Source organism: Paramisgurnus dabryanus, chromosome 3, assembly GCF_030506205.2.
Source record: "Paramisgurnus dabryanus chromosome 3, PD_genome_1.1, whole genome shotgun sequence".
In the NCBI taxonomy this organism is placed as follows: domain Eukaryota; kingdom Metazoa; phylum Chordata; class Actinopteri; order Cypriniformes; family Cobitidae; genus Paramisgurnus; species Paramisgurnus dabryanus.
The window spans coordinates 1,208,197-1,230,153 of record NC_133339.1 but is presented as its reverse complement, the minus strand read 5'-3'; the positions used below and the strand labels follow the sequence as shown (position 1 = coordinate 1,230,153).

General features: G+C 36.5%; 1 protein-coding gene and 1 long non-coding RNA gene across 2 annotated transcripts; one reads left to right on the top strand and one right to left on the bottom strand.

Moving 5' to 3' along the window:
* Positions 1-729: 729 nt before the first annotated feature.
* Positions 730-14,605, bottom strand: LOC135733726 (Fc receptor-like protein 5). The gene is made up of 9 exons (XM_073813748.1): positions 14,575-14,605; positions 9,211-9,246; positions 5,735-6,007; positions 3,851-4,126; positions 3,642-3,767; positions 3,359-3,514; positions 2,967-3,245; positions 1,727-1,978; positions 730-1,649 (listed from the first exon to the last, which is right to left on the bottom strand). Exons 1-9 carry the CDS (start codon positions 14,603-14,605, stop codon positions 1,516-1,518), a joined length of 1,563 nt encoding a protein of 520 aa, XP_073669849.1. The 3' UTR covers positions 730-1,515.
* A 4,084-nt stretch (positions 14,606-18,689) lies between these two features.
* On the top strand, positions 18,690-20,681 carry LOC135733806 (uncharacterized). The gene is made up of 3 exons (XR_010527021.2): positions 18,690-18,821; positions 19,729-19,845; positions 20,537-20,681. It is a non-coding gene; the product is annotated as an uncharacterized lncRNA (long non-coding RNA).
* Positions 20,682-21,957: the final 1,276 nt, after the last annotated feature.

The following is a 21,957-nucleotide window of genomic DNA, read 5'->3' as shown; positions in this document are numbered from 1 at the left end:
AACCTAAAGATTTCTGCTTACTGCTACAACCATAGCAACCATCTAACTACACCCTAAAAACCACATACCTCAGTAAAACTCACATACCAACCACAAGACCAACATGATGTCACTTTATGGCGTACAAAAGTTTCAGTCACATCTGATCAGCAGAATATCAAGTAATGACAGAGAAGTTTTCAGGTAACATTAAAAAGAAACAAATGTTGATCATGGGTCAAACTAAGTGTTGTGAGGAGAAACTGAGAGATGAAGAAGCCGCTGGAGTTCATCATCATCATCCTCTATAACTGTACAATAATCTAGTAGATGACTGTGTTGTTTAAACTCAGATTGTGTTGAACTCTCATAGTAAGAGATCATGAACAGCACTTTACTTTCATCTACAGCTGATTCAGAGAAATAAATGAATGAGGAAAATCAAACTTTTTACCTTAAAAGGGAAATAAATGTGTTGACAAGCAACAGTTTCATCAGATTAATGAAGGACTCAGTGAAATGATAATGAACACAGAGGAGCCACAGTGACCCCTCGTGTATGGAAGTCACATCTTCACTACACAATAATTTATTTACATAGAGCAACAAAGAAAACAACACACACTCATTAAGTCACATCTGATTTAATGGTTTCGTTATATGTTGACAGTAAAATGTTAGATTACTGACAGTTTTATCTGAAATTTAACAACATATTTGAACATATTTTTAATCAATAGAAGCCAAAGTTTATCAGTCAATATACAGCTGTTATACTGTGATGTTGTTAATTAAGGTTTGCATTCAGATGAAAATTATGTATATAATCTGGATTGGATAATGGATTGGAACCTGTTTTACTTTAACATGAAATCAAATGCCATTTACAGTATTCAATACATGTTACTAATCTCGTGCATGACTGATTGGTAAACAATTTGAAGAGAAAGCGATTCAATTTTGTCTTGAATAAACTTGTTTGTCAATCCCTCCACTTAAATCAACTGGATGATTTTGATGTTACACCTACATTTTCAGTCCAATCATCTGACTCATAATTATTTTGTTGTATCGCATTATTGCGATGTTGTCTCATCATGACTTTCTATTTCCATGAATAAAAGATAAACAGATACCAATTTCACCTGATTTTATTTTGTATAGAGGCTTACATTTTAATATATAGTTTACTTTTTTATACTTTAAAAAATACTTTTTATAAAGAAAGGTGGCTTAAACACCCACAATGATCAAGCAAGCAAGCAATATGATCCAAAAAGGTGATTAAAGGGATAGTTCACCCAAAAAAGAAAATTCTGTCATCATTTAATTACCCAAACCGTTTGTGGACCCCATTTACTTCCATAGTATTCTTTTCCTACTATGGAGGTGAATGGGGTCTACGAGGGGTTTGGTTACAAAACATTTTCAAAATATCTTCCTTTGTGTTCATCAAAACAAAGAAACATGAGAGTGAGTAAATGATGACAAATTTTTACATATAAATTGGATTATCAAGTATAAAGATCTAATAAATCAGACAGATGTTTCACCTCTTAATCTGTGGTATTTGACAACCAGCACGACTGTCGCTAACAGATAGGGACAAACTGCCAGTGGAAAAGTGATCATGTTGAAGCAAAACTTCTTCACTTGAGAATTTCCTGAAACTGAAACATGTGTTATCATGTAGTATTATCTGAACAACATCAAACAAAATCACTTGAGATCATTTCTATAGACTCACCTCTGACTGAGATCCAGCTCTTTGGAGACTCTCCTCTCTCTGGGTGTTTACAGTAGTAGAAACCCTCATGTGACTTTGAGACTGTAGGGATGATCATCATGTCTCCTGTAGTCTGATTCTGCACCACTGATTCATCTTTATAAAATTCAGCTCTCAGGTTAGAGGGGTTTTTATATCGATATAAACAGCGTAGAGTCAGAGGATCTCCTTCAGTTACAGGATGAACAGGACTGTCCAGAATCACATCAACATCTACAAAAGAAATAACTGATGAATATAAATTATAAAAATAAAACAATTTTATTCCATAGACTTTCATTCATAGGCATGCATGTGCTTGAGACCAAAAATGCAAGCTCTTGCAACAATGTTTCTTAGTTTGCTGCATACTAAAGTTCAAGTCTGATAAACTCTGACCTGCGAATTCATATCACATAGAAATGTGACTTGTAGAAAACCGGTACGTTTCTCTATTGAAAAACACAAATGGATGAAGCCAACAATCGATGTTGAAAAACGTTGCTGGTCCATAATCGCAGCAACGTCCGACAAATATTTGCAGGCTCAACGTACAGTGTAACCGCAACTTTAGTTCAGGCAGGCATTGTAGTCCAGCTCCATCCTCAGCTAAATTTAAACCCAGCCATGCCAGCTGATTTAAATCATGCACCCCAAATGAGCAAACAAGGTGTACCACTAAAATGCAGCTTCAGTAGAGCTTACATTTCTGCTGCCACTGCATACTGCTTTGCAGCCCACTTCCTCCCCAACACCTCCCTTAACTTGTGTTTAAACTTAATTCATTCTGTCTTCATTGTTGCATTCATGCTCTCAAGGGGGATTTATCTTGTTCTGGTCACCCCTAATGCTGCTGCTAAATTCCTGTCTTACCTTTTCATGGAGCTCATGAAAGGACATGGAATTTAGAACGAATTGCCAAATAAAATATTAGAATTTAAATAAGCTTGACCTTTAAGTTGTCTTTGTTTTTTGTTTTGTTTTTTAAATGTCTTGACTGAACTACGGCAGCTGTCTAAAACCACACAGGAAATGTGATAGCAACACCCTAACCACCCACACCACATTTATATTTCTGAACTTGCTGAATCTTAGTAGCCTATGAACAAACAACAATAATAGAAATGACTGAATTGTGCTTATTGCTGCTACCTTTTCTCTATGAATTGATTGTGAAGCTTTCATGCATCTACAATTGAAAACTACAGCCATGTAGACTCACTGTGTACTGAGATATTAACAGGATGAAGTTTCTCTCCAGATTCAGACTGACACCAGTACACTCCAGTATCAGATGTGTAGAGAGATCTGATTGTACATGTAGATGTTGTTCCTGTAGATCTCCAGTCTGATGATGAACAAGGGTTCAGTTTGTCTGTGTATCTTCTCACTGTCCATCCAGTAGAGTTACTGTGATCCTCACAGCGCAGAGAGAGAGATTCAGATGAGAAGTGTTGAGATCTGTTGGGTCTGATGATCAGAGAGACTGAAGGAGAAACACCTGAGAAGAAAATGACAGAAAATCATCTTCATAAGAGATAAATGAATAAATGAATGATATAAGACATAGAGTGTAAGAGATTGTTGTTGTTTAGTTGTGTGTGATGAACTCACCAGTGATCCACAGTATTTTTGTGTTACTGTTTGTGTGATAGACTGGATCTCCTCTCTCTGCTCTGCACATATAAACTCCTGTGGTCTTCACAGTCACTGAACTCACTGTGTTGATGCCTTTAAATCCTCCACTGCTGACTGACACCGGCTTATAATCTGTAAAAAAGTGTGCCATACAGTCTGTTTTTAACACTGAGCAGTGAAAATCTGATTTAACCCTTAAAATGTTTGCAATAAACCAAATGCTGTTATGAGATGAATGAGATATTACCTGAGTTAAGACTCTGTACAGTGAACCAGCTGAATGTCCAGCCTGTAGATGAATTTATAACCTCACACATCAGGGTCACTGAATCTCCTTCAGTCAACCACTGGTCTGGAGAAACACTTAAAACTGTCTGTGGTTTATCTGAAAGTGATCAATCTCTCATGAATAACATGTTACACTTCATCTCTTCACACTAATAATGATGAACAAACATATAAACTCACCTGATGATACAGTCAGTGTAACAGCATCACTCATCTCAGTCTTTTGTTCACGTATCTTTCCTCTACAGGTGTATTTACCACTGTCAGTCTGTTGAATGTTGTTGATTTTACACTCTTGTGTGTTGCATTGTGTGATTATATTTCTGTTATTTGTCTTCTCTACAGTCCAGCTGTATGTCCACTCAGTGTCTCCTGTATCCTGTATGTCACATCTCAGAGTAACAGTTTCTCCTCTGAACAGCTGTGTGTCAGGATTAACACTCACTACAGGGCTCTCTGTACAAACACAATGTATTGCATTATATTTGATTACACAACATCCAGTAGACTGATCAATGTGATACTTCAGAGTCACTGTGTTACCTGTCAGTACAGATCCTTTAGTATCTGATGTGACTTCAGGTTTTGATCCTGCACGAGAATAAAACACATTTAGATCCTGATGAAGCTTCTCTCCGAGGCTTCATCACAGTCATTACTGACCTTTAACAGAGAGAGTCACATGATCGCTGTCCTGTGAGGATGAGGGTCGTCCATTTCTCTCTCCTCTACACCAGAACTCATCCTGATCTGATGGTGATCTGATGGTGTAGATGTTTCCCTTAAACACTGAAGTCCCAGTTGTGTCTTTATACCACCAATATCTCCAGTTTCTGTACTGATCCTCTATCTCACACTTCAGAGTGACTGTCTCTCCAGTGAACACAGATCTGTCTGGTGTTGCTCTCACTGTAGCTCTGGGTAAAGCTGAGGAAAGAAGTTTAAGGGAAATAAGGGTTAAAAACTTACATCACAGATGTAAATGAACAAATAAATAAAACACAACATTTCTGGTCCTTAAAAAACATTTTGAACTAAACAAGACAACCATTGGCACAATGTTTTTGATTACTAGCAACACAAGATGCTTGTCTATTTCTCTAATTTACAGTAACATTGATAATGAGCTTACCATTTACAGTTAGAAAAACACCCGAGCGTGATAGTAAAGTTTGTGGTCGTCCGGGTATCTCTGCACTACACCTGAACCAGCTATGATCAGATTCAGTAACTCTATTGATAGTGAGAGAGTCTCTCTTTACAGTGTAATGCTCAGAGTTAAACACTTCAGTGTTGGCTTTATACCACAGATATGTCCAGTTTAATGATCTGTACAGATATCTCCAGTCACTGTACTGCTCCTCTATCTCACACTTCAGATTGACTGTCTCTCCAGTGAACACAAGACTTTCTGGTGTTACTCTCACTGTAGCTCTGGGTAAAGCTGTAAGGATAATGAAATATTTACTCAGGAGGACTGTAAACATGAAAATGTAAATTTGAGAAAATAACAATATGTTCATACCTTCCTCCATTCAAAATGAATACTTGACAAACTGATAATGAATAGTTTACACTAAATGTGTTCATGTCTTAAACAAATTACCAGGCACTATCCGTAATTTAAATGGATAGTTTTAAATCTGTTATAATTTCCTCAGCTTACAGTATTTTGCATTAAACCTGTATACATTTCTTAATTCTGATGAACAGAAGCAGATACAGTATTTTAATAAATATTTGCTTTCCTACTATGGAAGTTAATGGGTACCGTCAACTGTGTGCTTCCTGTACCAAACTGGTCAAATTTACATAAAGAAGTCTTTGGTTTGGAATTTAGTTTTAATTTATTTATGGCTATGTTATTTTCTTAATTGCCACAAAAGTATTTATTTAATTAACTTTATGAAAATCAAGATGCCACATTCCATTTTTCAACTAAACAATGATGCATTTATTTGCATACATTCATGTATTGTTTTTAGCCACATACTTTTAGGAAAGTTACAAAATTATAGGTTGAAATGAACATGTGTCATATTGAATCGTGAATGTTACACTCACCTGATACTGTCAGTGTAACTGCATTACTGATGTTTGAGTATCGTGATCCTCTGGTCTCTGTTCCTTTACAGGTGTATATACCTGCGTGAAACTCAGTAACAGAACTGATTGTGTAATACTGGAGTTTATCCTGCTGAATTTCTAAATCATCTTTATACCAGCTGTACCCCCAGCCAGTGGCTCCTCCTCTATTGATGACACATCTGAGAGTGACATTTTCTTTTCTGAATACATATTTATCAGGCCAAACAGTCACTTCAGCATTTGGTCTTTCTGTACTTTGTTTACCTGTAAAAGTTTTCAGCAACACAAATACATTTTGCCAAGTTAAGTGAGCTGCTTTAATCAGACCCTTCTTATAAGTAAATGCTTCTGTATAGCTGCCGAAGGTTATGGGTTCGAACCCATTGAAACATCTGGCCGGACGTTGCGACCCTAGTTTTAACACCCAGGTCACCAACAAGGTCTGCTAATGACGCTTTCATCAGAGATCTTAATCTCCTGACAACACACACTTCCAGAACTATCGACTCTCTCTGGCTGTCTTTATTGCGGCAATCTAAGCAAATTAACACATCAAAGCAAACTTCAAACAATGGCAAGAGACGGAGCAGCCATGACACAGAAATGTGTCCTTGTCTAAGATCACAGCTAAAGACCACAGTGAGCGGTTTAAATTGTATATATGATATATCCTTGTATTGCATGTTTGTATCTATAATGTAGCACTTTCTTGTAACACTATAATGATGTTTGCTTTATCTTAGTATAAAGTTTATATTAGTCTTATAATTCACATTTTTGAAATTATTATTTGATGTGTTGTCAGGACTCTGCCTTGAAGTCTTATGTTATATTTGTATTTTGGCATGGTGGAAGGGTTCTGGCAGTCCCAGGCCTTATGTGGAGGTTCATGCCTTGTTTCTGTGTGGCATGTGCCTCCGGTGTCTTGTCTTGTGACCCCGCCCCCTCGTTCTCCTGCTTATTAGTAATCATTGGTTTTCTCCCATCACCTGTTCCTGCTCGTTACCTTGTTTGGTTTCTTCTATTTAATGTCAGTGTATCTTTAGTTCTGTGCAGGTTCATTGTGTTCTGTTCCTCGTGTTCGTGTCTAGTTATTCAAGTCAGAGTCAAAGTCAAAGTCTAGTGTTATCTGTCAGTGTTTCATGTTTTGTACCCCCTCGTGGGTTTTTGTGTTTGTCAAAATAAAGTGTTTTCCGTTTTTCCCCGACATCGTTTGCGTTTGAGTTCATCTGTCCTGCAATTCTTCACATGTGTGTTTTAAATAATATCTTGTCTATACTTTAAATAATCCTATTAAAACTTCCTGACCAGTAATATGTTTCATGTTATTCTAACTGATATCAAACTCAGTTAAGATTAATCCAAGTTATTATTGAAACAACATCCTGCATTAAACAAACTATGCAGATTAAGTCTGACGAGAACAAAGACTTGTTTTCCCGCTCGATCGTCAGTTTCTCACATTGGTCATCTTAACTTCAAGGGGTTGAATTTAGATCAGGTTACGAGGCCTGCACCTCAATTCTTCACAGCTCACAGTCGCTCACAGCACCCCACACGGTACGCTGCTCAACAGCGAGGCCGCGGCACCCAGCCAGGCTTCACATGACAACAAACTCAGCAGAACTCTCTTCCTCGCGCTCACATACGCGCACACGCCCCTCACAAAAGCCAAGCCAAGTATCGCTTGTTCATTCGCTGTGCTAAGTTATTGCCCCTTATTAATTAAGGCGATTCTCAGAGTTTCATATGGTTTGTGCAGAAATTAAGTCTATAGTGATATCGCCCTTCTTTTACTCTCTCTTAATTTTCCATATGTTCTCTCTTATATATGTTTCATATTTATTATTGTTTGTATATATAGTTGGTATGTATAGTTAGACTTGTGTGTTTTTCGTAGTGTAACGTTAGTTTAATAAACCAGTTTTGCATGTCACATTGCATTTTTGTGTTCAATGCTCATGAAATCAAAGTCAATTTGTCTGCCTTTCGATCTTGTTTTACATGCTCTTGAGGTAATATACTTTATAGCAGTAGTAAAGTTATTTTCTAAAGGCCACGGAATTAACTTTTTAATGTAAAATTATGAGTATATTCCCTGGACGAATGCATTAATTAATTGTTATTATTATTCTGCTAAATCAGTTAAAACCTTATTAATTTGTATATTAAATCACAGGTTAATTATACTTATTATTCCCTTTTAGTTAAATCTGGGAATTCCCTTGGGGATTAACGCAGTGTTTCGTTCGGAGGTTCATACTAGTGTTTTAAATAATGTTGTTCCCTTCCTCCCGCCGAATCGCTGGGAACACACATGCTTAATAAAGGTTTACCTTGTAATGCAAATGCATAAATAAATATCTTGTAAATCTTATATTAAAAATTTAAATATATTCTTAAAAACATGCTGGATATAAGGATGCTATTTTGTACAACGTTAAATGATTTCACTCTTAACATTATATTTGGCACTGTACAATATTATGCTATTAATATAGTTTACTTGTGACTTTAAATGTAAGGAATGTACTGTAAGTGTCAGGATACAGGAGCAAATGTACAACAGAGCATTCATGCAAAGGGTCAAAGAGATGCTCCATTAATGAACGGTAAGAAAAATTGATTTTTAACTTTAAATCATGTAAATGCATTTAACTCTTTTCCCGTCATTGAGATAGGGCTCTTACCCAACTTATAGACGGTTTCAGCAGTAACAACATAAACAAGCGGCTGTCGCGGTCCGCACGTAACTTCATTAAACTCCGCTAAGAATAAATAACAACAAAGTACTTTAAACATAGTTTATTTATATAACAAGCAAAAAACAACACATAGATTACCTAGAAAACCAAAACATTTGTTATTTTCGATGAGGCATTTGTTCAAGAGATCAGTATAGCAACTAGTCAGACCATTAAAAAAACGAAACCGGAAGTAAGGTTCGGATCCAGACTTTGATCACGTGCGTCTGATGAAACCATCTATACAACCCGGAAGCAACCCTTAAAGCCAAACAGTTCAAACTCTGTGTATGTTTTAATCATCGCTCTGAATCTAATCTCCATCAAAAGTCCTTCACAAAAAGGCAATTATCTCAGGTTTTTGCTCAACATTTGTTATTTTTGAAGAAACCTACCCATATTTGAGAGGTGATAAAAAGAGAACAAATGAATGAAGGATGAATCTTTTTTTAGTTTAAAAGCAAAGGGTCGGTCCAACAATTTGATATTTTGTAAGTTTTTATATTTAAAGAAGAACATTTTCTGAAAGGCATTCAACTTTTGTTAAAATACTACAAAATGCTGGCGCTACAGGCAACTTTTTTTAAAACGCGAGAGGGGAAAGAGCTAACGTAAAAAAAACACATAAAATGAAATACAATAATAAACTCAGTTTATGAAAATGTGGTGTAATAAATAAATTAAAGTGCCTAATAACAAATAAATTACCTTCAGTTTGTCCGGAGTGGAGGTTTGAAATCAACACTGTAAACAACAAAAATAAAAAACTTATTACAGTTTAAACATGAAGCTGATAAACCATCTGTATGTATAATATTTTTTCAAATTCAAAAAATATATTTAATTAAGCTTTACTTTTTACAAAATCTATTTAGCATATTTTAAACATATTTTGGCCATAGATTTATTTTTTTGCAGTATGAGAATACATTTTTAGAATTAAAAATTGTATCTGTTAACATTATTTAATGCGCATTGAACTACTGTGAGCAATTGTATTGGTATTAACTAACATAAAAAAAATTATCAATGCTCAAAAGCTGTTAAAGTATTACAAATAAAAAATACTTCTAAAAGCAAGTACTTTTGTACTTTTACTCAAGTAAAAATCTGTCTTTACAACTTGTACGTGTACTTGTTATGGAGTATTATTTGAGCTCTATCTGTACTTTTACGGAGTAATGGAGTCAGGGGTGGACTGGGACCAAAAAGTGGCCCTGGACCTTTTCACCCAAAGCAGCCCACCACCAGGGCCGGATTATCCATAGACGGAATTGGGCGAGTGCCCTGGGGCACCAAGCAACAGGGGGCACCAAGAGCTCCAGACTGTGGCCAAATTTTACAAGTACTCGCACATGTGAGGGCCCCCGTGACAAAACTACGGAATGCGAAATCAGGTTTTAACCGCTCATTTGCATGATGCATATATCGTTTTATGTCACCAAGGTGTGCCCTAAATTTTCTGCTGGCACTCCTAAAATTTTTAGTCAGAGTCTACAGTGCTCCAAATAACAAAAATGTTAGTCTGGAGCCTGAATGATATATATATATATATATATATATATATATATATATATATATATATATATATATATATATATATATATATATATATATATATATATATATATATATATATATATATATATATATATATATATATATGTGACCAGTCACGGAAAGTAGGGACACAAGTCGGATCTGGGGCATTTTGAGTTATTCATAGATTCTGAAAGTGCAGTTTCTAAGCTTTCTAACGATGTGTAACACATGGAAATCTGATAAGATTTGGAGAAGTTGTGGCCATTTGAATGTAACACATTCAAGAAAGAGAATGCTGAGAAATTTGAGAAAGAAAAAAGTTAACACTCCCTTTTCCCTGGCTGGAGAGACAATAGGGCTTATTTACATCTCATTAAGCTAAGCCATACCCCCTGTAAAGCCGTTGTGAGATACAGATGTTCTAGCATCATATGTAGTATTTTATTACAGAAGTCCGAATGACAAAATGCAAAAATAAACAGGACTTTTACCTTTGTGGGGATCACAAGTCGAATCCAGTCTGTTTCAGATGTGTGAATCATCCAATGATTTTTGTCCACAAATGCGTATAATCCGTGAAATATATAGTCTATTGTTTACATCAGATTTCGCATGAACTTCTGGTAATACAATATAATATACAATTTAAGGACTATTTACATCGTAACATGTAAGGGTATATCAGATTACAGTCCGGTATTTGCGTTCCGTTAAACACATGAACCCGCCTTCAAATTTTGTATTTAAAATCTCTGTGTAACTTATGAGTTTGACTTCATGCTGCGCTGCAAGACGTCAAAGTACCGCGAGAGCGAGTCGAAATTAAACTACTCCGTAAAATTTCTTGAAGAGCTCTCGCAGTACTTTGACGTCATCCGACTGCGGCGCCCCATAAAGTCAGTGACGCGGCTGACGTACGATGCGGCTGACTGTTATTTGTTCCGCCCCAGCTTCTTTTCTTTTTCTTTTGTTTTGTGCGCCCGAGCTTCATTTACAGTCTGGGGAGACGCACGCTATAAGTTTGAAAAAACAAATAAAACTAAGCAAACATGTCTGAGGAACAGGGCAGCGCGTCACTACAGTCACGTGACTTCACGTTCGAGCCGTAAGAGAAGACAATGCTGAATAAAGTCGTAATTCTTGCTATTTTTGGACCAAACTGTATTTTCGATGCTTCACCACAATCTCACTGACCCACTGATGTCACATGGACTACTTTGATGATGTTTTTATTACCTTTCTGGACATGGAAACCGTACATAGGTTTTCAATGGAGGAAACAGAAAGCTCTCGGACTAAATCTAAAGTTAAAACATAACCCTAACCGCAAAATGTACGCTTTTAAATATACATAAACTGCTATCTCAAACATGGAGAGGCTTCTTCGTGATCTCAACTAACAGATTCTGCAATAAAACGAAAATCACAAATTTTGAAAAAAAAACTTTGATTCTTTTTCTCGAAACTTGTGCTGCCGACTTGTGTCCCTGGTTTCCGTGACGGGTCACATATATATATATATATATATATATATATATATCAGGCAGACCCCTCAAGACAACTGCACGAGAGGACCGTTTGTTGGCTCAAAATCCAAGGCCAGCCTATTTTCCACTGCAGCAGAGCTCCATGAGACCTGGTCACCTGAAGTCCCTGTGTCAACCAGAACAGTTTGTCGGATTTTGTCTCAAAATGGCCAAACGTGCCATTTGCCAAGGCCCACAACCTGCTAAAAGGATGGACGCTGGAAAAGCAGAAGGTTGATTTTTCAGATTAATCTTCTGTTGAATTACAGTTGCCGCAAATATTGCAGGAGACCTACTGGAGCCCGCATGGATCCGAGAATCACACAGAAAACAGTGAAGTTTGGTGGCGGAAAAATCATGGTCTGGTTACATACAGTATGGGAGTGTGCAAGAGATCTGCATGGTGGAAGGCAACATCAATAGTCTAAAATACCAAGAAATCTTAGCTACCTCTTATATTCCCAACCATAAAAGAGGCCAAATTCTGCAGAAGGATGGTGCTCCATCGCATACTTTCATTTTCACGTCTTACTTTCAAGTCATAAAAGATATTTAATTTGGACCTCACAGCACCATTACTTAATTTGCTGACATCTTTTTGTATAGGCCTAAAAATTTGTTCAATTTCTGTATAGGCGACAAAACTTTTGTCTTGCCAAAATTTGACCTTTCTGTCTTGATTAAATGATAAATCTTTTTTCAGTGAAACTAATTTATTTCAGTGCATTAAACATTATTTGGTATGGTTTTAGCTTTTCATATGAGCTATTTCTTACACCAATTGATTAATTAAAAGTCAGGTTAATAGCAGTTGTTTCTACAACATAGATAAGTGACAAGACTTTTGTCAGGGAGTGTATATATATATATATATATATATATATATATATATATATATATTTTTTTTTTTTTTTTGGGGGGGGGACACTTGAAATTTGGTCATCCTGGGGTACTTCACTGTGTTAATCCGGTAGTACACCAGTATGCAAACACTGCTCTCTTTCAGGGGTTTGAGATCCCCCTTCAAAACTTTCGTGAAGACACGGGGAGAGTGAGACAGCCCGAATGGTAAAACTTGTACTGATAAGCCCACCCCTCGAACGCAAAGCGGAGAAACGCCCTGTGTCGGGGGAGAATAGAGACAAGAAAGTACGCGTCCTTTACCTCTATGGCTGCAAACCAATCATGTGGACGAACGCATTAAAATATGCTCTTGGGCGTCAGCATTTTGAACGGCATCTTGTGTAGAGCTCAGTTCAGTGATCACAAGTCCAGGATAGATCGTAACCCGCCTTTTCTCTTGGGCACTATGAAGTAAGGGCTGTAAACTTACATTCTGAAATAAATGATGTCATTAAACGCAAAATGTATAAGACTTGATTACCTTATCAGTTAACATGATTTCTCGTTCTCGTCTGATTGATGGCCATCAGCTGTTGAGTTAAAGACTACAAATCCCATAATTCCACGCTGCTTCAGAGCGTCATTAAACAACGTCATTGTTATTGATTTGATCTGGCGCCATCTAGCGGCACAGATAATACAAATTCCATCTTTAACTTTACTTAAAGTAAAAGTTACTTTTTTTTACAGTGGGGAGAGGTGAGGGATTCTGGTATAGTTCAAAAACGACAAGGGAATATAAATCTCAAACTAGTTGTAGGAAAATTTTTACAATTAAAGTGCAATAACAAAAAGTTAATAAAATAAAAAGCTTTTTTAAACTAAGAAACATTTATGGAATTGTTTAATGATTTTTACATGTGAGTTATGCACTTTTGAAGCAGACATAATATGAGGTCAGCTGCTAGTAAATCCAATCACTATAGTAAGGTTGTAATTGTTGTATTGCTGGTAACATACATTATTTTATAAACTATATATAGTTTAAATGAGCATATAATGAGATGAGTGCCATGGCTATATACTTTTGACACGTTTATTGTCTTCTATCTTCCCTTACCTGGGTACCTGATGTCATATCTTTATTCTTCTTTCACTTTCTCTCTCTCTCTCTCTCTCTCTCTCTCTCTCTCTCTCTCTCTCTCTCTCTCTCTCTCTCTCTCTCTCTCTCTCTCTCTCTCTCTCTCTCTCTCTCTCTCTCTCTCTCTCTCTCTCTCTCTCTCTCTCTCTCTCTCTCTCTCTCTGCAATGTCTAATGACCTGCGCATTCTCGAGGACGTTATTAAGTTGTATTTGAAGCTGCTAGACCTCAGAAGATAATGCACATGGTATTAAAAATGCGTCATTCAAATGAGCGGTAAAAACCTGTCGGCAATTTCGTACTCAAGAGCATGAATCCTACCTTTCATAGGAATGAACTCAAGTTAAAACTGAGCAAAAGAAAGAGGTGGAAATAAATGCTGGGGTGCTGTCTGTTTAATTCTTATTCTGTCTCTTTAATTTTTTTTATAGTTTTCATACTGCTGAAAAAATGTATTCTCAACAATTCAAGTTTGTACTGTCGGGTTGCTTTGAAACATTTGATGAAACTGAAAATTAAAATTAGATGTAATTTAATTATTTATTTTGCAAGGTTAAATGATAAAATATATTTGCAGTTACATATTAAAAAGGTCATAGTCATGAATATTTAAGTGTAACACAAAAATCTATCTTGTTCTGTTGTGTTACTTTTGACCCACCTGTGTTACTTTTGTCGCACTTATGTTCAAAGTAAAATTATACTGAAGTCAAATTATACATCTGTTCAAAATTGCACCTGGTATTGACAGATTAAACTTGTGAGTTACAGCAAAAATATATCTCTGCCTAAAACAATAGCTTTAAAAACTACCTTATTCAAAAATGGTACTTTCGCCCATGCTCTCGCCTACTTTGTCCACCACTTTTGTTGCACATATATCATGAGATAAAGATTTAAACTCTGAGAGGAGCATGAAAAGATTGAATAAAAATACAGGAGCAGTAAATGACTTGATCCTGTAGACAATGTGACAGTAATTGATGTGTAGTCAAATCCATATAGAGAAGATAATACTCACAGATAACTAGAGAAAGAGAAATCAACTCCATACTGATCAACTGATGACTGCCACTGAAACAATAAATACTCTGTGTTTAAACCTCAAGACTTCCTTTATAACAGTTTCCTAACCGGGGGTCCACTCTAGGGGGCTTTTTATGTCAAGCTATGGAGTACTGAGTACAAAGTGTGAGTGGGGCCCCCAAATTGTTGTGGACAGTGGAGGGACTGATGTAAGAAAAGTGCACAGCTCTACCAAACCACAAATGTTTTAGATAGAATCTACAAATGAAGCATCACACTTACATCAGACTTACATGCATTTCTTTACACAAATGTTTGTTTGTGACTTTTTCATAAAGCATCAAATAAAAGTAAAACCACATTCATTTGTCACTAGCTGCACAAAGTCGAGGTAATGTCAGTGTTAATAATGGAAAGAATCTATTAAAAGCTAATGGACAAATATTGTTTTTCACACACCCTGTTTATACCACAGAACTAAAAACAAAACTGAAACTCAGACCTCTAACACTTGTGTGTGCTGCTATGCAAACTTGTGAATGACATAATTGATGCTTAAAAGGACAATAACCACTCTAAAAAACAAACGGTGCTATATAGCACCAAAACAGTTGCTTTGGATCGTAACGATAGAAGAACCATTTTTAGTGCCATATAGCACCGGTGAAGAACCAGTGAAGCACCAGTGAAGCACCAGTGAAGCACCAGTGAAGCACCTGTGTAGAACCATATAGTGCTATGTAGAACCATATGTGGTGCTATATGGCCCCTATATGGTTCTACACTGGTACTTCACTGGTGCTTCACTGGTGCTTCACTGGTTCTTCACCGGTGCTATATGGCACTAAAATGGTTCTTCTATCGTTACGATCCAAAGCAATTGTTTTGGTGCTATATAGCACCGTTTGTTTTTTTAGAGTGTATGTCAATTGTTTATACGTAGCATCACAGTATTCAGGTCACAACTCAACCTGCATTATTTGTGTTATACAGACATTGAATGATACCTGAGATCAAACTTATTGAGAAGTGCTGTTATGTTTCGAGGCATTTAGACTTAAGATTGCTGCTTACTGAATAATAAAATGAGTGAAAACCCCACAGACTTACTGAACATTAAAAGAGGAAACCTGAGCTACTGTATCTGGAGGCCAGAATAACAGAGATACTTAATGGTCCGATCTTTTAAAAAGGACATTTCTCAAGACTTTTTAAGATAATAAATAATAATAAATCTTTGTTGTCCCCAGAGTACATATGTGACGTTTTAGCTCAAATACCATATAGATCATGTTAAAATTGCCACTTTGTATGTGTGAGCAAAAAGGGGAGGGGGGTCCCTTTAAATGCAAATGAGCGCATAAAATGCAAACACTGATCAGCATAATGGTGTTTTGTTAAAATTGAAACTCAGTTGTGCTGTCAATTATTCTTCCTCTCTCTCTCTCTCTCTTTCTCTCTCTCTGCACTAAAATGGCAGTGCCATTGTATTATTATAAGATTCTCTCTTGACATCACAAGGCGAGCCAAATTTTAAATATCTATTTTTTCACATGCTTGCAGAGAATGGTTTACCAAAACTTAGTTACTGGGTTGATCTTTTTAATTTTTTCTAGGTTAATATGAGCACTTAAAGGTGCCGTAGAATGTAAAACTAGGCATATTTGAATGTATTTACTAGGCATAGATGAATAACAAAAGCTCTGTACATGGTAATAACATATCGTGAGCCTCAAACGCGTTGCTTCCCTTATTTTTATGTAAACCTCATGCACGCAAAAGACAGCTGGAAAAAAAGCCAATCTCAACATAACATCGACTGTGATGTCACCGTCGAGATGTACGCCCCAACATTAAACTACACATTAAATAATTTACAAAGTTTTTACAATGCTAAAAACAAAGTTGTGACTGCTGAGTTAGCGCTATAGGCTATGCTAGTCAATGCTATATGTTAACGTTTAGGCTGAAGTTCCACTATTAACTTTACAGTTACGTTTTGCAGGTCCATATTGAAAAATAAAACACAAACGACTCAGAAACTTCCATTAACAATCTCCATACAATTAGTTGTTCCTCAAAATCTGTACTTTCGTCTAATACAGGCTCAAAAATAGACCATTTCATTCAAAAATGACAAATCCCTACACTGTAAAAAATTACCGTTAATTTACGGCCTAATTTTACGGTAGTGAACTGTTTTATAAATTTACAGTTTCTTGCCGTAAATGGTTGCATGACTATTGGCATGAGTGGTGAGCGTGGGGGAGGAACTGCACTGAAATTACTGAGTGGTATGTGTTGGCCACTTATTAATATGCATTTTCTGTCTGGACTTGTATTATAAAGACTGAATAATTTTGAAACGTCATCAGTAGATGGCCAAGTACTGTTCCAATTCAAAGTTAACTTCTAGCAAAGAACAGTTAAAATCCTATATGTGTTCCAGTACAGTAAACGTTTGTTTTGGACTGCATAACTCCTTTAATATAACCATAAATAATGTCATAAAAGGTCTGTTCATTCAATAAACCGGGCAAAATCTGTATGAACGTATACGTAGAAATAATATTGAGGACACACTGCACGATAATGAAACCTTTAGTTTGATTAAAAGTCGATTAATATTTCTGTTTTTATTTTTTATTAAATAAATATTCTATGTTGGCTCTAAACAGGCAACTTTCTTTCTTGGAAGCAGCACTGGAAGAAGCACTTTACTTTCATCTTTTATATCTTTATTTACTTTTATTATGTTATTATTGGCGGAGGCGCGTAAGGCGCGTGTCCGTATACCGAATGCTTTGATCACGTGATTATTCAAACCAGGAGACGCGCAATCTGGATTAACCGCTGTTCTCCTCAGACGAGTGTTTCGGTGGTATTATGAGGTAAGTTTCTTTACATTCGTGGTTACTTTACTGAAATTAGTTCACAGTGATGTTTATTCAGTTGTCAGTATATTTCGATATGTCTAATATAATAAACCTTGATGTTGACCGTTGGTTCGTGTCGTTCGAGCGCCGAGTGGGGTGAGCTGAGCTCGGCGCAGCTGTGAGCTAATGGAGATCTTTTATTTGTCTTTATATCTTCTATAAAAATGTGTTATGCTTGTTCTTAAAAGTATATAACATAGTTAAGTTAATTATAACGCAAGTTTTCTCCAAGTATTGCAATGTGGGCTTAGTTCAGCTCCCGCCTAGATTGACTGAGCTCGTGAGCTTACGTTAGTGGAGATCTTTTAACTTATTTGTTTTTTTATATATCTTTTATAAAAATGTGTTGTGCTTGTTGTTAAATGTATTTGACATTGTTTAGTTAATTATAACGCAGGTATTGCAATATGGGATTTGTTCAACAGGTCCCTCTTATGAAAAACAACGTTATCGTTTTACAGTAAACTTAAACGAGCTAAAGGCCATTCTGAATTAATAACTGTCGTATATTTATGGTTACTTCTTTCAGATCCCTTTCTTGGTGTGTCTTGATGTTTTATGTTGGCTAAAGACAAGAGTAAGTATTACTTGGTTTATATTTGCACAGCCACCAGAACCAAACACAAGTCAAGTGCTCAAAAGTGAAATAGCATGTTGGTCTTTATAATGCAATGGATAAATGAAATCGCAATAACTAATGAAATAGTCAGACCTCACTTTGACTTGATGTACAGTTTGAGCGAAGTCAGAACACAGCTCATTCACACAAATCAAATCACTTTCAAACTTAAAGGGATAGTTCACCCAAAAATAAACATTATGTTATCATTTACTCAGACTCATGTTGTTCAAAACCTGTATGAGTTTCTTTACTCCATTGAACACAAAATTAGATAATTTGATAAATGATGAAGCGCACAGTAGATTGTACCCATTGACTTCTATAGTAGGAATAAATACTATGGAAGTCAATGGGTACAGTCTACTGTGTGCTTACCATCATTTATCAAAATATCTTTTTTGTGTTCAACAAAATAAAGAAACTCAAACAGGGTTTGAGGCTGTGTAAATGATAACAAAATGTTTATTTTTGGGTAAACTATCCCTTTAAGTTTGAAAGTAGGAGTACATTTCATGTATTCTCAGCACTCTACTAAAATGGCATTTTGAGAAGCTTGATAAATATGGACGCAGGTGTCTAACTTGATATTAACTTTAGTTTTTACCTTTCCTAACAGTATGTCTGCAAAGGCTGGTTCCATGTCACATTGCTTATTCGAGACTAGATCTACAAATAACACTGCAGGTGAGTCGTCATCATCATGAGAAAACATCATGCTCACTGCGATGTTTAATAGCGGGTTGCGAGGTGCATACCACCACTAACTGTATTGGAAACCCCATATAGTGTATATGTGCCCTCATACAGTAGGTGGCAACCCGCTATTAAACATTAGATGAATAAGAAGGTAATGTGAATGCGCGTATTGCTCAGGGGATAGTGTTGTATTATGGCACTTTTCCATTGCATAGTACTCCACGGTTTAGTTTAGTTTGGGTGGGGTCATCTCACTTTGGTGTGGTTAGCTTTTCCATCGAGTTTAGTAACACTTCGGAGTGGGAGGGATTATAGGCGTCTCGTTATATTTGCGCTGCCTACTGCTGTGACATCATACAAGTGAGAGTGTCGCTGTACATTCCCTTACATTTATTTATTTTTCAGTCCACCACAAAATTAAAATTGGCCACCACAAATAGATGTTTGCACATCGCGATTATCACTACCTATGTCTCACATGACAGTTTCTGTATAAACACCTGACCCGTGGCTTCAGTCGAATGCGCTGCGCTGAGCCTCATTGAAGTTGCATTTAAGCATATATAATGCTGACGTGCTCGTGTTTTCGCGTCACGTTTGGTATCAGCTCGGGTTGCTTGGAACCCCAACCGAGGTGGTACGAAAAAAGTATCGGGTACTACGCACTGCACCCAGTGGAAAAGCTCCCAAAAGTAAGCTGACCCGACCCAAACTAAACCAAACCGTGGGGTACTATGCAATGGAAAAGTGCCATTTGAGGTTAAAAAAATTATATAAATACTGTTCGGTTATTCACACAAACCAATTGTTTTATTTCTTAGTATATTAATGTGTTGTCATAAGCCACATGGTTTAATTTGGATTTGTCTGTGCATGTTTTTTTTTTCTATATCAGATTTTGTTACCATCAACTTGCATTATACAACTGACAGACTGAAACGGTTGGACTCAAAAATCTACATTTGTGTTCCACTGGAGAAACAAAGTCACCTACATCTTGGATGGCCTGGGGGTAAGCTGATAAACATAAAAAAAATTTTAAGATGAACTATAGCTTTAACTTCGAGCCGATGCTAGAGTTATTTAAGTAAATGTCCAGGGATCAGGGAACATTTTCTGACTTTTAACCCCAAAAAAGTGCATTCATCCTTCACAGAGGTAATCCACACGGCTCCAATAGGTTAATAAAGGTCTTCTGGGGTAATGGTTGTGATTGTGTAAGAAATATATTTTAAACTTTATAAACTGTATTAACTAGCTTCCGGTAACGGCACCTTCTTGGACTCACATGATTCACACGAGTTTTAACGTAGTGAGCACTCGTTGACATGGGTATGTTGTGCAGTTACTCTTGAGTCCAAGATGGCATCATTACCGGAATCACTTAGGGTGTACTCACTTTTGCACTCACGAAGGAATATATTTTGAGTTATGTTTGTAAACAAACCGTTCATGAGCCCCACTCACTTCCATAGTAGGAAACAAGAATACTATGGAAGTGAATGGGGCTCATGAACGGTTTGTCTACAAACATTTCTCAAAATATATTCCTTCATGTTCATCGGAACAAAAATATTTAATCAGGTTTGTAACAACATGAGCGTGAGTAAATGATGAGAGACACACTATTACTGCCACGTGTAGTGTTAAATTTACTTTTAGCACACTGCTTACAAAGTTTTTTTTTTATGTTTATCTTTCAGACTACCTGACCTGTTCCTGTTAAGAGCTAGTCACTCTTTGTGGAATGTTCCTGGCCCATTTTTCCCAAGTTTTTACAAAAGTTTTTTCAATGACCTCAAAATTGATGTGTAAAAATTATAATAAACTTGAATTTGTTTAAATATGTCTATAGACTGGGTTATTTTTGCACAAACCTATTTGGTAATTTTATGGTTCCTCATCTTATCTTTGCCATTCTATTATTTAATTACAAAGCAGCAATTTAGAATACGGTAATTAAACAGTAGGATTACAGTATGCAGCTGGAAACCCTGCTGCCAGTATTTTACCGTAAATTTAAAGAACAACCGTAATTTAGAATACGGTAATGAAACCATAGGATTACGGTACACAGCTAAAACAGGCTTGCGGTATTTTACTATTAATTTACATAACAGCCGTAATTTAGAATACGGTAATGAAACTGTAAAATTACGGTTCACTGCTGGAACCCCAGCTGCCAGTACTTTACCGTAAAATTACGGCGAAATTTTTTACAGTGTAGGGTTCTAAATAGACGTGTAAAAAAATTTCTCTAATTAATTATATGTTGTTTGTATGTTTTATGTTTTAAGTCAAGCCATTTACCAGACGACTAGATTGCACCGAAGCCACTGACTTTGGCATGGATCCGTCTGCTGTCTGGGGTGCAAATTCATTATTCAACCCCATTGCTGAGTATTTGCTCCATAAAATTGGATACAATCTCATTCCTGCAGTTTAAAATCACCTTGGTTTCCAATGTCACGATCATGTAACCAATCATATCAACACGGTTGAACACGTGGATCAGTAGTTTGAGTTATAAATATTATATGGATGCCGCATTCGACAATGAAGCAATTGCAGCACCTAGTCCTGCACATTTTGTGTTTCTATAATCTGACACAAAATGAAAGTATGACTAGTTGAAGAAAAATTATTAAAACAGCACTGGGGTATTTATTTTATAGGCCACCCAATACAGATAATTTCACAATAGCGATCATGTGTTTAATGTGGAAACTTAACGGACAAGAAGGGGTAACAGTTTTGGCTTAATATTCCCCCCTTCATTCCACTATAATTCACTCTAAAGAGTGAACAAAAAACAAGCGAGTTAAACTTGGTCACTTGAGCCCGCTAGAGGTGCGGGTACCATCTCCTATAGAGAGAGTCGCTTTGTAGAGAGTCTGCTAGGGTCTACGGTGTTTTTCCAATCACTTCTAAGTGCCCCTCACTCCTCTCAAACTCAATAACTCCTCCACCAGATAACCATAATTTAAATTAAATTAAGTCTTCATACCTTATTTTCTGGTTGATCAGGAATGTAACCAAAGAATCATTGCACACGAGTCCTCCACCATTAACTGTGAACAATGAAATACCCCTCCATGATTTCTCGATCATTGTGCACGCCAAG

Coding starts and splice junctions, on each gene's coding strand:
- LOC135733726 (XM_073813748.1), bottom strand. CDS start 14,605: ATGGAGTTGATTTCTCTTTCTCTAGTTATCT. Junction 9,247..14,574: donor TTCTCTTTCTCTAGTTATCT/GTGAGTATTATC, acceptor TGTTGTTTACAG/TGTTGATTTCAAACCTCCAC. Junction 1,650..1,726: donor GAGCTGGATCTCAGTCAGAG/GTGAGTCTATAG, acceptor CACATGTTTCAG/TTTCAGGAAATTCTCAAGTG.